Below are 14968 nucleotides of genomic sequence, written 5' to 3' on the forward strand. Positions count from 1 at the left end.
TGAGATGTTGCCAGTGATGAAATCGAAAATATCCGGGCTTTCAACTTCTGACCCCTGGCCCTTGCATCATATTTATTTATATCCGTGGGTGATGCATGACCTAAGATTTTTATCAAGAATTGTCATGGAATCTTTGGGCAGGGAACCAGATTGCTATGAGTGTTGGGGCTGGAAAGCATGTCATGCTGCAATAGAGGGCGCCGTTCACTGGTGGTGTTGCTCCAGTGGTACGTGTTCAGTGGCGTTAATAATATGTTGTTAAGTGAATTACGTTTATGATGGAACACTTTCAAGAGTTTTAGAAAGCTAACACGCAATTTGTGCAAAACAGAAAACAAAACATGAGCACGTTTTATTTTGTTGCGTCCATATCGAAATCGTGTGCACCTCCATACAATTTTCCTTCACCAGAGCTAACAGCAGTGAAAAATGGACCACCTGTTTTCCGTGAAAATTTAGGCAACAGGTTGGCTAAAACTTCCTGTTTTCGTTACGTGGGTTAAAATGGTTTCAACTCAATAAATACTTGGTGTGTTCGACGTTGGCAATGGGCCAGAAGTGCACTCGACATTGCTTACATATTCAAAATACAACGTCGTCACATTGAGAGATGTGCAATCCGAACGGGATATGTGGAGGCAACGGTTCTGTAAACGTCGACCGCAGTATATGGACTCTTTCAAGCCAGCAAAAAAAAAGGACTCTCAGTCAACTTTCTTTTGGTTCTGGGAGCTTGGCCATTATCTTCGAAACTCCTTACATAAACACTGAGGAGAAACCCTAAGGATTTTTACAGTGATAAGTATGATATAAATACAAAAGAATAAACTCATTACAGGAAAAAGCAAAAATAAAATGTTCACAATCAAAATTACATTAGATAAAATGTGAATATATTATAAGGAAGATTGGCCTTTTCCCTTCGCCTAAAAATAGTATGAGTACATATGAAGGTAATAACCCTAAGGATTGACAATAAAAAATACCACAATTGTAATACAAGTTTAAACATAGTTACTAAATAACAATTTCAAAATAATCTTGGTGAAAAACGAAGTGACCCGGGAAGTAATGATTGTTTTTGTCCATACTTGACGAGTGCGTTTAGAATTTTAGCGGAGGGTCATTATTAATACCAGTTTCATGAGAGGCGGTGCATGTGAAGATTCTTGGTTATCTACCAAAAACATCATTACGAAACCTCAAATAAAACTGGATTCCGTGGGATGTATGCGTTTTTTCTAAGACGTTCCCCGGTATTGTCGTCGTGTATCATTCTATAGGGTTAATCCCAAATCGATACTTAATCCTTTTTTTCAATAAAACCTAAAATACGGATGCAGATTGATAACAGTGAAACAGCCTAGAGTAATTTGGATTGTTGAAAAATCATCCAAATTATGCAAATCATCTTAATTATAGCATATGTAGTCTTCTCATCAGACACCAATCCCATTATTACACTGATATATTACTGAGTTGCCTTTGTTTTTACTTTATTTGCCTGGGGGTTAATAGTGCACATTTGGCGAGTAGGCCATAGACGATTGCCCCCTCGGGATCCGTTGAACATCATCCGATATCCGCGAGCCGATATCAACTATCGGCTGCCGATACGCGTCGTAGCCTTCCGTGCGGAAAGTTTTGGCTATTCTATTTGCTTAGCCAACCGCATGAGTTCAGGCCGCAACTTAAACCCGTGTTTCGCCAATGCTTAATCTTATGAAAGGATTATCAAGGACGCCACGCCACAAAAAATGGGGTTTCACAGTTGCTATTCTTAAGTCCAGCCCGGTGAGGTTAAAATGGTTATATTATTTGAATATTGTGAATACACATTCCGTGTGTGAAACTGGCTGGCTCGACACACCCAGGGACGTGCCAGGGAACGTTGAAATTCACCAAACAGGCGGAATGGACGGCCAACACCAGACAGACAGAGATGATTTTAAAGCCCAGAAGAAGGTCAATGATGCCACGGATTTGGAGGAGGAGGAGAGTGGGAGTGGCGACGAGAATAAGGAGAGGGGGAACTGGTCACACCCCTTGGATTTCGTACTGTCCTGCTTAGGGCTGGCTGTGGGCCTTGGTAATTTGTGGCGATTTCCCTTTCTCTGCTACAGGAACGGGGGCGGTGAGTATACGTTCACAAGTCATGGTCTCATGTAGTTCAGCTGACAAAATTTTGTAAGCCTGTACCAGAGCACGTGATCACTCCCCCGGATGCAACACTTAGGGAAGCTGTCTTCAAATGCGTGTGAATTCTGGTGGAATTTTTAAAATGTTTTGTTCTACTTCCAACTAGTGGGGAAAATCTCTGGAAAAATGCTGCATCCCAACGCCAGCTTTCTTTTTCTAATTGTAGTAAGCCAAAGTCAGGTCACTTAACTCCATTATTGTTAATTAACGTCAGTCATTGCAAAACTGTTGAGAGACACGAATTTGTCATTTCGATTTTCTTAAAAGAAGACACTTTGAGACTGCGTTGGACTCTGCGTAGACTTTGCTTTCAACTATGGAAAGCCGTTAGAATGAATATGCACGACATTCTTTTCAAAACCTAGCTTACTGCATGTTTGGGTACTTATTAATTCTAATGGTTTATTTAGACAAAGGCTGAATTACAGTCAATTCACAATTTTAAGAAACAGTGAAAATACATGGAAATCAAAATTCGGATATTAAACATTTAATCATTCCTTATAAACTACATCAAGTAGAAGTTAAACACATCAAAAAGACACATAAATTAATAAAACAACGTTATGACTAATCTAACAACACTGACTAAGAAGTTTTATTGGAAACCAAAAACACTGGGTTATATCAGTCATGTACTTTCACATCAAACCCAAGTCTTAAATCAGGAACCGGTGAGGCGGAACCCTAGAGGTTCCAGGCCTATAAATTTTCCGCGTGGTGGTGGCGCTATCTCGGACAGTTTCTCAAATAACTTGGCCGACGCACGATGAGTATATAGTGAAACCAAGTGTCGGTTTTTCCACCACAATTTGAATGTGCCACACGGTATGCGAGCCTACATCTCTGTCTTCCAGTCCCATCCGGCGTCGCATTTTTCGACGGGCGTCGCATTTTTCAGCCGGCGTCGCATTTTTCAGCCGGCGTCGCATTTTTCAGCCGGCGTCGCATTTTTCGACGGGCGTCGCATTTTTTAGCCGGCGTCACATTTTTTAACCGGCGTCACATTTTTTAACCGGCGTCGCATTTTTTAACCGGCGTCGCATTTTTTGACGGGCGTCGCATTTTTTGACCGCCGTCGCATTTTTCGACCGGGCGTCGCATTTTCGACCGGCGTTGCATGTTTCGACGGGTGTCGCATTTTTCGATGAAAAATTTTAACTTTGACCTCCACACAGCCCATTTGAAGCCAGTTGTTGGACGGAGAGAACCCCCGCCTTTGTGTTGGTCATTGTTTAATCGGAATCTCAGAAATTCTTTACAGACTTCTAGGGGGATGTGTTAGGTAACAATAGTCTGGAGTGTGTATACGGATTAGACAGGTAAGGGGGTACCCCTCCGTCCCATACCAATCCACATGCAGTCCTCAAGACCTTGGGAAGTCATTTCGTTGAGTGATAAACACAAGCCCCCCCTCCAAATAAAGAGAGATGAATGATCTCAAGCCCATGACCAGACGGCCTCCACCGAGGGAATGCCTGAACCACGGACCATTGCCTGAACAACTTCCAATGTGTGAAATACCTTTCTACTACTGTAATGAAAAAATAAGACCAGTCTTGGCTTCCTCTGGACACATTTTAATGGTTCAAAAAGTGTTTTCGGAAAACTTTTCTTGATTTTGTATTGCTGACAACTTCTTTCAACCAAGAAAAAGTAAAATTTCTCTAACTTAAAGTTATGGTGCGTGACATTTCTTCGCCAAGAGTAGTTACATTTTAAATTATAGACTGTACTGCGATAAACGCTCCTTCGGGAAGCGTGTCTGCAAGACGGCAAATACCATACCAACCAGAGTGAACAATGGGCCTAATATACTGGGTTTGATTTTTGTGGCAATTAGCAATCATCAGTAGGGGGACATTTTTCACTCAAAAAGCTTGCAGAAGTGAGAAACCAAATAGAGCGAGGTGAACTTCCACGACTAATCGGGTTCATTAAAGGGCTGTTAATTTATTTACATACAGTCAATCGACGCATACATGCTAATTTAGCCGTTTCCATAATCATTAAAAATATGTACGCACACTTTTAGCATCCAAGTCAACAACGTCAGGTCCGGCTGGACCAAGGCTGACCATTGATGATTAATGGCTTATTCACATTGAAAGGCGACGCAATTTGAAAAATGCGACGCCCGTCGAAAAATGCGACGCCCGTTGAAAAATGCGACGCCCGTCGAAAAATGCGACTGGCACATATGGAACACCATACGGAACCACTTTCACTGGGAGAAATCCCGCTGCTGGATATTGTTCACTTTTTCGGACCGTTTTTTAACCGTAATTGTAATGACATTTACCAGAGAACCTCTGTGACCACATTCCATTCTGATAGTCTCCGTGTGCCCTTCACAGGTGCTTTCCTAATACCTTACTTCTTGAGTCTGGCCTTTGCCGGGATGCCAATGTTCTTTATGGAGATCAACTTTGGCCAGTACTGCAGTTTGGGTATGCTGACCTGCTGGCGAGCCTTTCCTGTCTTAAAAGGTGAAAATAAGAAGAACCCCCGAGAATAATGCCTACAACCAAACAAAGAGTTAAAAAAACAATAAAAGCAAAATGAAAATACACCAAGTCCTTAATTCTTGCAGAGTAGGATGTAGGAAAAAAATCGATATGATTCCTTGTTTATCAAGTCCACCCCAAGTAATATGGAAGATGCACAGTAAACCTGAGACTCTATGCGGATCTAGCTTGCCATTGTATTAACGGGATAACTTAATTCTGATCGACTTGCATCTGACTTGTGAGGACTGTGATGGAGTTGAATGCGATCTTGCCTAAAAACTCTTCGATCTGGGCTTCCCGTGTTGAGACTTTTCTTTCATTTTTTCATGTTAACTCTCCAGGCCTGAGTTACGGACAATTCCTCGTGTGCTTCTATCTGACACTCAGTTACGGAGTTGTCATCACCTACACGTTCTATTATTTTTTCATCTCCTTCACGTCCTCACTGCCTTGGGTTGGCTGCGGGCAACCTTGGAACACTCCGATGTGCAGGTACCGGCAACTGTTTCTTCGCTGGCAAAGAGGGGGAACAGAATAAGATCTAGGGCTGTGAAAGATACCAGCATGAATGGTGCTGCTTGAAAGTTGGAACTTTCACAGACATCCACAAACTTTTTCCAAAAGCAAAAGACTACTTTTTATTCAGCATAAACACCGAGCTCCAGAGACACACATCGTTGTGAACTCGTGTACTTTGTTCTGATTTCTGACGCCCGACGGTCTCCTACTGTCTTCCATAACAGCGTCATGGTTAAGACAGTTTGCAGGACTATCGTGGTGAAAAAGATCTACTTTTGGTTTCGAAAGGTTTAATAAGGAATGAAGTATCCAACTAACGGGCAAGTTGCCAGTTCTGTGAAAATTAAATCTAATCAAAACTGATCAGATGAGTATACCTTTCTTCATTTCCAGCGACATCGTTATGGACTGCTTCCAAGCTGGAGGGGTAATCACATTTGACAATGAGTGTGTGCCGTTGACAAACTTGACAGAGTTCGAGTTGGATGATTTGAACATCACCGCTTCCGATCCAGGGAACTTCAGCCTGGCAAACTACACCGATCCGTGGAAAGCAATGCGCAAGTCACCGAGCGAAGAATATTGGATGTATGTCTATAATTACTTGGTTTGGTTGGTTTTTGCCATTTACAACTCAGCTCAGATGCCATTGAAATTGATTGTGGTAAAACAATAATTGGTGACTTTACCGCTGCGGTGTTCGACGCCCTACAAAACTGGAATGCCTTTTCCTTGAACTTTTCGGATGAAACTTGGCCAACCTGCCACGCTCAAGTCAGACTTGAGTCGCAGAGTTGTTTCTTGAAATGAATACAAGTTAAATGTTCATCTATTTTTGTCCTGTGCAATGTTGGCAAATCTGTTTTTTCCATCATACTTGAGCTTTTATGCTTAGAAATATGAGCATATTATAATAAATTCGGTAGGAAGGCGAGACATGTTTTACAAATTGAAGCACTATTGATTATATCATCAATAAAGGATGTCAGAGACAGTGTACAGTGCCATGACAAATTTTATATCAAAAATGCTTGGTAAAAAACTTTCGTCTATAAACTTGTGACTTTGTCTTGCAGGAAAAATGATAACACTATAATTCAAAATCTAACAGATCCTTTAACATGCATTACAATTTAGTCCCTGCCATTGATGAATAAATTGTCTAGTTTCTTCTTTGCTTTCTTACTTCCAATCTTTGCTGAATGGTTATATTCTAGGAGGGCTGTCTTACAAGAATCGCCCAGCATGAACGAGACTGGAACCATCGTATGGCAGCTTCTACTCTGTCTGATAGTTTCCTACGTGGTCATATTCTTGTGCCTAGTGAAGGGCATTAAATCTGCGGGAAAGGTAAACATTGTCTTGACAAGCAGTCAGCTCAAACTTTTTTCACTAATGAGAGGGAAAATGTTCTGTTTCCTAAAGATCTAGGAACAACAATTCGAGCTCGAAGTCTTAATGTTGTTCATCCTGAGAGCATGTGGAGCGTTATATATAACATTTTGAAAAAACCGATAACATATGAAGGTTCTTTTCACTTTGTTTTTTTAAATACTCGTGTCTGTCCAGGTGGTTTATTTCACTGCTACCTTCCCTTACGTGGTACTGATTATCCTGTTGATTCGTGGCCTGACGTTGCCGGGATCGGATCAAGGCGTCTATTTCTTCATCACCCCGCGCTGGGAGTACCTCGTTAAGCCCAAGGTATATATATATTTTTGTTGCGTATTGATTGTACATTGATGGTTGAAGCAGTGGCGTAACTAGGGCTACATATCCGTGGGCACCTCTGCAGCTGCGCTCCCCCGTAGTCAGCCCACTGATATTATTCACAGATTTCAAATGGGGGCACCCAGGAGGGGGAACGGACATCGACGGGGAGGGGGCACGTTCCCCCGTAGTCAGCCCACTGCATTGAAGCAATTTCTATAGACCTTTTTTCACACACGTGACAAAATGTAAACAATACCACCGCGTGTGGACCGCCTTAGCCACTGTGATCGCATATTTTCCTACGGGCAGCTTCAACCACGTACATGCCCATGTTAAAACACTGCAAGTTTGACTAGTTTTTGTCAAAGGGTAGATTACATCACAACACATCGTGGGTCCAGCACGATCGTGACATCACCAGGAAAAAAGGTCTATATGATTGTAGGGAACTGTGTGATGCAATAGCAAGGATTTGCAGTTGGTGACAAATGGCGCAGTCAGCAGTGATAGTCGCCTTGGTATGTGTATAAAGAGTACCCAGGTTAATTAGTGTACCCCACGCTTCACGAGTGCGCGACTCAATGCGCCGAAGCCTGTGTGCGCTCGCGTGTGTAATACGGCCGTTTCACAATAGTGCGCCACCAAGAGCTTCCAACGCGTTGGCCAATCACAATGCCCGAAATTTGTCGACCCAATGCGCGTCTGGACAGGGTCGACAAATTTTGCGCATTATGATTGGCCAACGCCTTGCAAACTCTTGGTGGCGCACTATTGTGAATCGCCCGTATTATGGACGACTCTGGGGAGGATTCGCCAATTTTTTCCCCATTCACATTAACCTAAAGGTTTACTAGTTGGTTCTGAAAATTCTTTTTCATCAAAAACCATCAACACTTTTTATCGAGGGGAGCTCCGAGGTTGCAGAAAGAAGCACAAGGTGTTAATTCTGTGGCATCAGCGGGGGGTATTCTGCATGGTGCAAACGGGGGAGGGCGCTTGTTTCTGAAGGAGGGCACTCAAAATACTGGCCAATGCGGACTGTCCCCACAAATTGTTCTTCTCTCGTTAAATTTCTGAGGCGAAGGCATACGGGGGGGGGTGACATACCACTGATATCCAGGGCGGCAACCGAAGTGAGAGGGGGCACGTTTACCCAAAGATATTTAAGGTTCCATAGGTTTTAAGTGCCAGAAATTCAGAAACAGTATAGGCCTACAACTTCCTTTTATAGTTTTTTGGTGAAACACTTCGGACACCGTATGTTAGACAACAACCCCCCCCGCTTTGATATGCAAGACCCGGATGCAGAGGTTGACCACAAAGAAGATAAACATACAACTGCTTTAATTTTTTTTTCTGCTCAGGTCTGGTTGGATGCAGTGGTGCAGATCTTCTATTCGCTGAGCGTCTCCGCTGGTGGTTTACATACACTGGCGTCTTACAACAAGTTCCATAACAACACGTACAGGTCGCAAAATGTTATGCAATTTTGAAAGTACTTGTTACTTGTTTTATGAAAATTTGGAACCATTTTGTTCGTTCCCACTTTCTTCTCGGGGAATACATGAAAGATGTAACAAATCATTGACATATGAATTAAGGCCAACTCCCCCTACATTTTTATTTAGGGTCTAGAAGAAAAGGGGGGCAATATGACATGCCCCCCACACACACCACTGAATGACGCCCATGGGAAAGCAGAAGTATGATTGGTCTGTCTTGTGTTCCTGCTGCAGGGATACGATGATTGTCACCATTCTTAACTCGGCCACCAGTATCTTGGCAGGATTTGTCATCTTCTCCATGCTGGGGTACATGGCCCACGTCCAGGGTAAAGACGTCTCCGAGGTTGCCAGGCAAGGTATCCGAATCCTGGAAATATAATTGAGTTGCTTTTGTCGTTTCAGGAAAAGAAATATGAAATGTGATCATCTTGCTCAAAAACAATTTCTTCCTCAGACACTCTCCAAGTCTGCTGTTTTTTGAGTAGAGGTTCAATATTTTTCCCCCTGCGTCACTTCACCCATGTCTGTCCATTTGTTTATGTTGGTTTTACAGGGTTTGGCCTGGCGTTTGTCGCCTACCCAGAGGCAGTAGCCAGAATGCCGGCTGCTCCTTTCTGGTCGGTTCTGTTTTTCTTCATGCTCATCACACTGGGTCTGGATAGCCAGGTATTTTATAAATATATTATACTAAATATAGTATTTTAAAAATATAAAAGACAGTGCAAACTTTTCTTGGCATCACTGATTCGCTTTTCCCGGCATCTGCTCAACACTGCACTTTTCTACACAAAACCACAAATACTAGTTTATCATAACATGCAGACATGGACTGAACATTTTAAGGATTTTTTTAGTTGCTTCATCAGATAGCATGGACAAGGAAGCCATTTATTTGCGCCAAATCTCTGACGTTTGACTTAATCAACGTGAGGTTTAAAGTTTCGGCAAAAACGTGCTGTGAGTTACAGGAATTTCTCATTTTGAGCTTGAACAATTTCCATGTATCAAAATCAAAAATAACAACATTATGGAAGAAATATTCGATGTCATCTTAAAATGAATTTGAAAAGAGTAATTTAGAAAAACATACGGGATGAAAAAATAGTAATGTTGTGGGAAAAATCTCGGATATGGCAAGATAACATTTTCTGGAGGCGGGGAAAGTATAGACTTCAGCTACAAACTGACGTGTTGCCATCAGCCATTTGGTTCGGTGCATCTTTCGACTTGTAACTGGTGGCAAGATTGTACCTCTTATTAAAATTCCCTTACCCCCCCCCCCCAATTGAGTGAATTCGAATTGGGCTCTCATCAGAGAAGACGATTTATACATGGCCGATGACACCAAATTTTCAACCAAAGGTGGGAGAGGTTGCTGTCCTGCCGGAATTTCTTTTCGGGAGTGTGAATAAGTAAATTGGGCTCGATGACGAGTTACTCGATTCTTGCTGTTTGGTTTGACGATATATATTTTGTATGCCTGACAAAAACGAACTTGAAAAAAACGTATCTCATAAAAAGGAATTTTGAAAATTATATTTCTTAAAAAACTATCCTTTTTCAAAAAATAGAAACAAAACGAGTGAAAAATTGCCGTCGGTTCTCTGCAGGAGTGCGTCAAGAATGTTCAGTCATGGGCTGCCGCTAACATACTCAAGTTTAATTGTTCGAAAACTGAGGTCCTTCACGTAACGACATGATTTCGGAAGCCCAAGAACTTACCACTAATAAATATCGGGGGTAATTCTCAATGCCCGTTTGCATTTGGATCAACACACCCGCAACACTTCTCGAGCAGTATCATACGGATTGCATGACGAACCTGGGAAACTCCGAAATTACCTTGACCAGAATTCCACCCAACGTCTTGTCCACGCCTTTGTGACACCCCACTTAGACTACTGCAACAGTGTACTGTTCGCTTTACCCAACACTCATCGCATAGCATCTCTTCAGCGTTGTCAGAGCAAAGCGCAGTGACCATATTGCACCCATACCGCAGTCTTTGCACTGGCCAGCCATCCGTCAGCATATTCAGTTCAAAATTCTTCTTTTCGCTTATAAAATCAGAAATGGATTAGCACCAGCATCTCTGAGGGTTTCATTAGGCCAAAAGCCTCAACTTCACCCATCAGCCTCCGATCTCTTTCCACTTCTCATTTACATCTTGCTCAAGGCCTCGCACACCAACACCCGTTTTGATTACTGTACTAGCGGGCACAATAGACACGTTTAAGACTCACTAAAGGCAAACTTATTCAAATTCTGAATAGCGCTTAAAAACGCCTGTTTAAAGCTCTTTATAAAGCTTGAGGCTTGTTTGATGTGATTAGAATGTCGGGTGTTTCCACAATGATTAAAAGAAAACATGCGTTGAGTGCCACGTGCACGTTAACAGACACTAAGCAAGTATGTGTATATTTCGCTGCCTTGAAAATTTCTGGATGTTGATCAAATACGATGCTTGTAGACGTTGCGGAAATAATATGTTTATCAAATTCATTCAGTCGACATGCCCAATAATTCATAAACTTACACGACAAGAACTAATACCAGGCTGCAAACCTTTGACGTCCTCTACCCTTACTATCGAAATTGTCGACGGTTACGATGACAAACAATGCAGCCCAGGAACATCAACATTGTAAAGAGATATGCATACTCCTTGTTGCCTTGGTAACGAGCCACGGTCTCTTTTTGCCAGCTCGCACAGAATAAAGCAATGTTGACGGTCTTCATAAAAGGTACCACTGCGCCCGTCACGTGTTCCATCGCCACAACTGCAGAACAGTTAAAAAGGCACGGTCAAATATGGACAATTCACATTAGCGCACCTCACGCGCGTTTGGAAAGGGTCGACAGATTTCGCGCATTGTGATTGGCAAGCGCATTGCAAACTCGTGGAGGCGTGCTATTGTAAAACTATTCAGCTGAACTCATCAGCTGAAACGGAGAGCTTAGAGATTAATCAGTGATATCGAGAAATACATGGAAATGCTGGCAGAAATGTACAGTATGTACTTGCCATCCGCTGAGAGAAGAACAAATACAACAAAACAAACAAGAAATTTACTACCTTTATCTCAGTTTGAGCAACTGTTATTGACGCTTTATTCCATAATATGAAATTGCCTACAATAACTTCTGAATGACCTAACCTGCTGGAAGATGTACTTGTAATTAAAGCACTTTGCACCACGCCAGAATAACCCAATTAGCCTGTACCATATGTGCATCTAGAAATCCAATATTGAAAGGAGAGCATCTTGTTTCAGTTATAGACACTGGGTAATATAAATTTGATAACATCGCTGAGTTTTGACACAGGAACATCTGTTATGGCAAATGAAATGTCATCTGTTGTGTAGTTCTCCTCCTTGATATTCACTTATCGGTCATTGCCACATTATACACGGGCACATGTCAACACATACACGTACTTGTTACACATCTCTGTCTGTAAAACTTTTTACTTCCAATCCGCCCCCAGCTGAAAATAGCCCGCATCTTTTAGGGTTGAGGTGGGCAGGGTGTACCGTGTTAGTCCCTTAGGATTTTATACCCAGCAAGAAATGAGACCGAGGGGTACCCCCCAACAAGTCCAATCCCTATACACATTCCAGACTATTGTTACTTAACACATCCCCCCCAAGATGTCTGAAAGGAATTCCCCAGATTCCAGCGAGACAATGACCAACACAAAGCAGGGGGGAGTTCTCTCCGTCTCATACCTTGCTGCATATGTAGGATTTTGAAGGATTATGAAGGCTCTGGGGGTTAAGGTAGCTGTTTTCACGTTGCCCAGTTTGCTGTATCTGACAGAGTTTGTTACCTGAATTTGGGCCCTAGTTTTTAGATCGCATGGTTTAGGGCCCCCAGATAGGAAGTACAGAGATGAATTGCAGAGGAGCGATACCAAATGTTCTCTTTTTTTGTGTCCTAGTTTGTAAGTCTAGAGAGGTTGATCACCGGCTTAGTGGACGAGTATCCCCGGTTCTTTCCACCGCACCGCAGGATCTTTGTCACCCTGGGATTGTGCCTGGTGCAGGTTCTGTGCAGTCTGAGCTGCATAACCCAAGTAAGTAACCATGCCAAACAGAAAACAAACATCGGCGCTTGACCGTGTCGGCCTTTTCAGGCCACGTGTCGAGAAAACCAGACAACTGAAGGAACTACTGTGTTATCTTCCGCTTTAGTGGACAAGCGCTGTAATGAACATAACATGGACCTAAGTGAACTTTGCTTGAAAAAGACGAGAAAGGCTAAGTAGTGACCCACAATATCACGAAATCAGGATTTCATTTGATAAGAAATTCAAATGAACCCGGAGTCTGGCATTATATGCAACATTGCCGGAACAGATCAGACAGAATAACTTTAACTATAGTGATGGTATGAAGAAAATGGCAATATAAGATCAAAGTAAATCTCTGTTGCATTTGAAACATTCTGTGCCGGAAGAAGTGCGATATTTCGGCCACATCCTCACTTTGTGAGCCGGATAGTAATTGATTAAAACAACCTGCACCTTCCTTTCTACCAACCTTCTCCTTTAGCAGCTGTAACAACCCCTCCCCCGAACAAAACGTGATCCACCCTGGAAGTACTGTAGTATGGTACTGAAGTTGAGCCCTCAAAAAGCAGGGTCCTATTTTCAGATTAATAACCCATTTTTTCTGGACCCCATATGTGCAATTTATATCACCATCCGGTCTTTTCAATACAAATACCCTCAAAACTTTGTGAATTTTGTAGCACAAATGTGGAAACTTCTTTTCATCTGAGTTGCTTTCCAGTCATTTATCCTTGCTGTCTCCTTTCCCTCCGACAGGCCGGACCCTACTGGACGTCACTCCTGGACAATTATGGAGCAAACTTTGCGATGCTGCTCTTCGCGTTCCTCATCACCGGTGGCCTGAGCTGGGGCTACGGCATACGACGCTTCATCAACGACATCCGCACCATGATTGGGGACCGGTACGTGGACACGCTGTACTTCAAGTGGTGGCCGCTGAACTGGGTGGTCCTGACTCCGCTGTCCATGGGGGTAAGTTTATCCCTCCAGCACAAAGTCATGGGCGTCATGGGGCACCCCCCCCCCGAAAAGGGGGTGGGGGAATACCAGAAAGGGCGAAAGAAATGGGGGGGGGAATTCAAGGGAAAAAATCACCAATTTGCTTGAAGCAACCTTGAAATTACATGTATTCAAACTTCATCCGGACAAAGCTTGGATCAACACGAGAGGATGTGTTCGAGTCGGATGGAGTTGAACACTTGTTTAAAATATGTTCCCTTCCCGTTGTGGCCAGGTCATTTTGGTGTTTAACTGGGTGAGCTGGACCGAGCCCGAGTACAACGGACCGTACCCGCCCTGGGCCAGAGCGCTCGGCTGGATGATGGTGATGACCACGCTCATTGGTATCCCCGGACATGTGGTCTTTGAGCTACTGAGGAGGAAGGGCAGCTTCATAGAGGTAAAGACCATGTGGGAAAAGAGGAAGCATTCCTTGTGTCCTAGACACCAATGCTTTGTAGGTCCTACACTCCACCCAGGGCACTAGCACCAATTTCATATAGTGCTCGTAGACACTGGCTTTTCAATATAATTATGTTGATGCAGAGCTGCACAATTAGCGTTTCGTGTTTCTATATAAAGTAAGTTCAAGTTGGTTTGACGCTTCCCCAAGGACTGAGAGAATTCTTCTCAAAACCCATCTTTGCCCGCAAGATTTAGTTGCCCGCTGTTTCATCAGTCGACAAAGATTATTAGTTGATTGAACAATTAACTTGAAAGGTGGCAATGGATACAGAAAGAGATTCGAAATTGAAAAAGTGTTACAGTCTAACAACTGACCCAAACGTCAGCTGCTGTCCAAATGATAATATAGAGAAGATCGACCAGTAGTTGACATGGTTTGTCTCTACCACAAACAGCAGCACATTTAGGATTCGTTGTTTTTCGCTCCTTCCTTCCTTGGGCAGCGCCTACGCATCATCACCTCTCCCCTGGACTCCTGGGGGCCGGCCCTGATTCAGCATCGAGAGGAGGCGGCGGAAGTTCACCGCCGCCACGGCACCACCATGGGGGGAGAAGTGTGCCCGGCCGAAGTCAGTTCCAACCCTAGGACCGCCAAGTATGCTGCCCTCAGAAAGGACGAGAAGGAAGTGACAGTTTGAGCAACCCCCCAAAAAGCTTGGTCACGATCAATTGTAAAGTGGGAAATTGAAACAGAGTGAAGTAGCGCCGAATAGCTCTTTTTTTCTGAAATCATGGTGGCAAGACTCTCTTAAGAAAGATTTTCAAACGTTCTGAGTACCTACTTACACGAATACTCCAAAATTTTGTAGTTCCTCAAAAATAAAAAGGTTTATTACCAAAAATATTTTGGTGTTTTGGGAAAGGTGCTTTATATAATAACTTTATAGATTTTGATGTTTCTGATCGAGGTGTTTTCCTTTGCCCATTGTGTGAATTCGAAGTTATTTCAGATATTTTATTTCTCTACGTATTCTTGGTACTCC

General features: G+C 42.9%; 1 protein-coding gene across 1 annotated transcript; it reads left to right on the forward strand.

Annotated features, from left to right (window-relative positions):
• The first annotated feature begins 1676 nt into the window (after window positions 1-1676).
• Window positions 1677-14638, forward strand: LOC110976406 (sodium- and chloride-dependent neutral and basic amino acid transporter B(0+)-like). The gene is made up of 13 exons (XM_022229640.2): window positions 1677-2134; window positions 4557-4688; window positions 5051-5201; window positions 5622-5816; window positions 6446-6578; window positions 6798-6932; window positions 8306-8409; window positions 8678-8802; window positions 9000-9112; window positions 12390-12524; window positions 13278-13493; window positions 13756-13920; window positions 14429-14638. The coding sequence occupies exons 1-13, from the start codon at window positions 1711-1713 to the stop codon at window positions 14621-14623; spliced, it is 2223 nt and encodes a 740-aa protein (XP_022085332.1). The 5' UTR covers window positions 1677-1710; the 3' UTR covers window positions 14624-14638.
• The last annotated feature ends 330 nt before the right edge of the window (window positions 14639-14968 follow it).

The sequence above is a fragment of the Acanthaster planci genome, linkage group LG11 (genome assembly GCF_054643075.1).
Source record: "Acanthaster planci isolate LZ-2023a linkage group LG11, COTS_SCS, whole genome shotgun sequence".
NCBI classification, from domain to species: domain Eukaryota; kingdom Metazoa; phylum Echinodermata; class Asteroidea; order Valvatida; family Acanthasteridae; genus Acanthaster; species Acanthaster planci.

Bases quoted from the DNA above. Each gene is read 5' to 3' on its own strand.
- LOC110976406 (XM_022229640.2), top strand. From the start codon at position 1,711: ATGCTTAATCTTATGAAAGGATTATCAAGGACGCCACGCCACAAAAAA. The intron at 4,689-5,050 runs GTGAAAATAAGA...TTAACTCTCCAG, and splicing joins AGCCTTTCCTGTCTTAAAAG to GCCTGAGTTACGGACAATTC. The intron at 8,410-8,677 runs GTCGCAAAATGT...TTCCTGCTGCAG, and splicing joins TTCCATAACAACACGTACAG to GGATACGATGATTGTCACCA.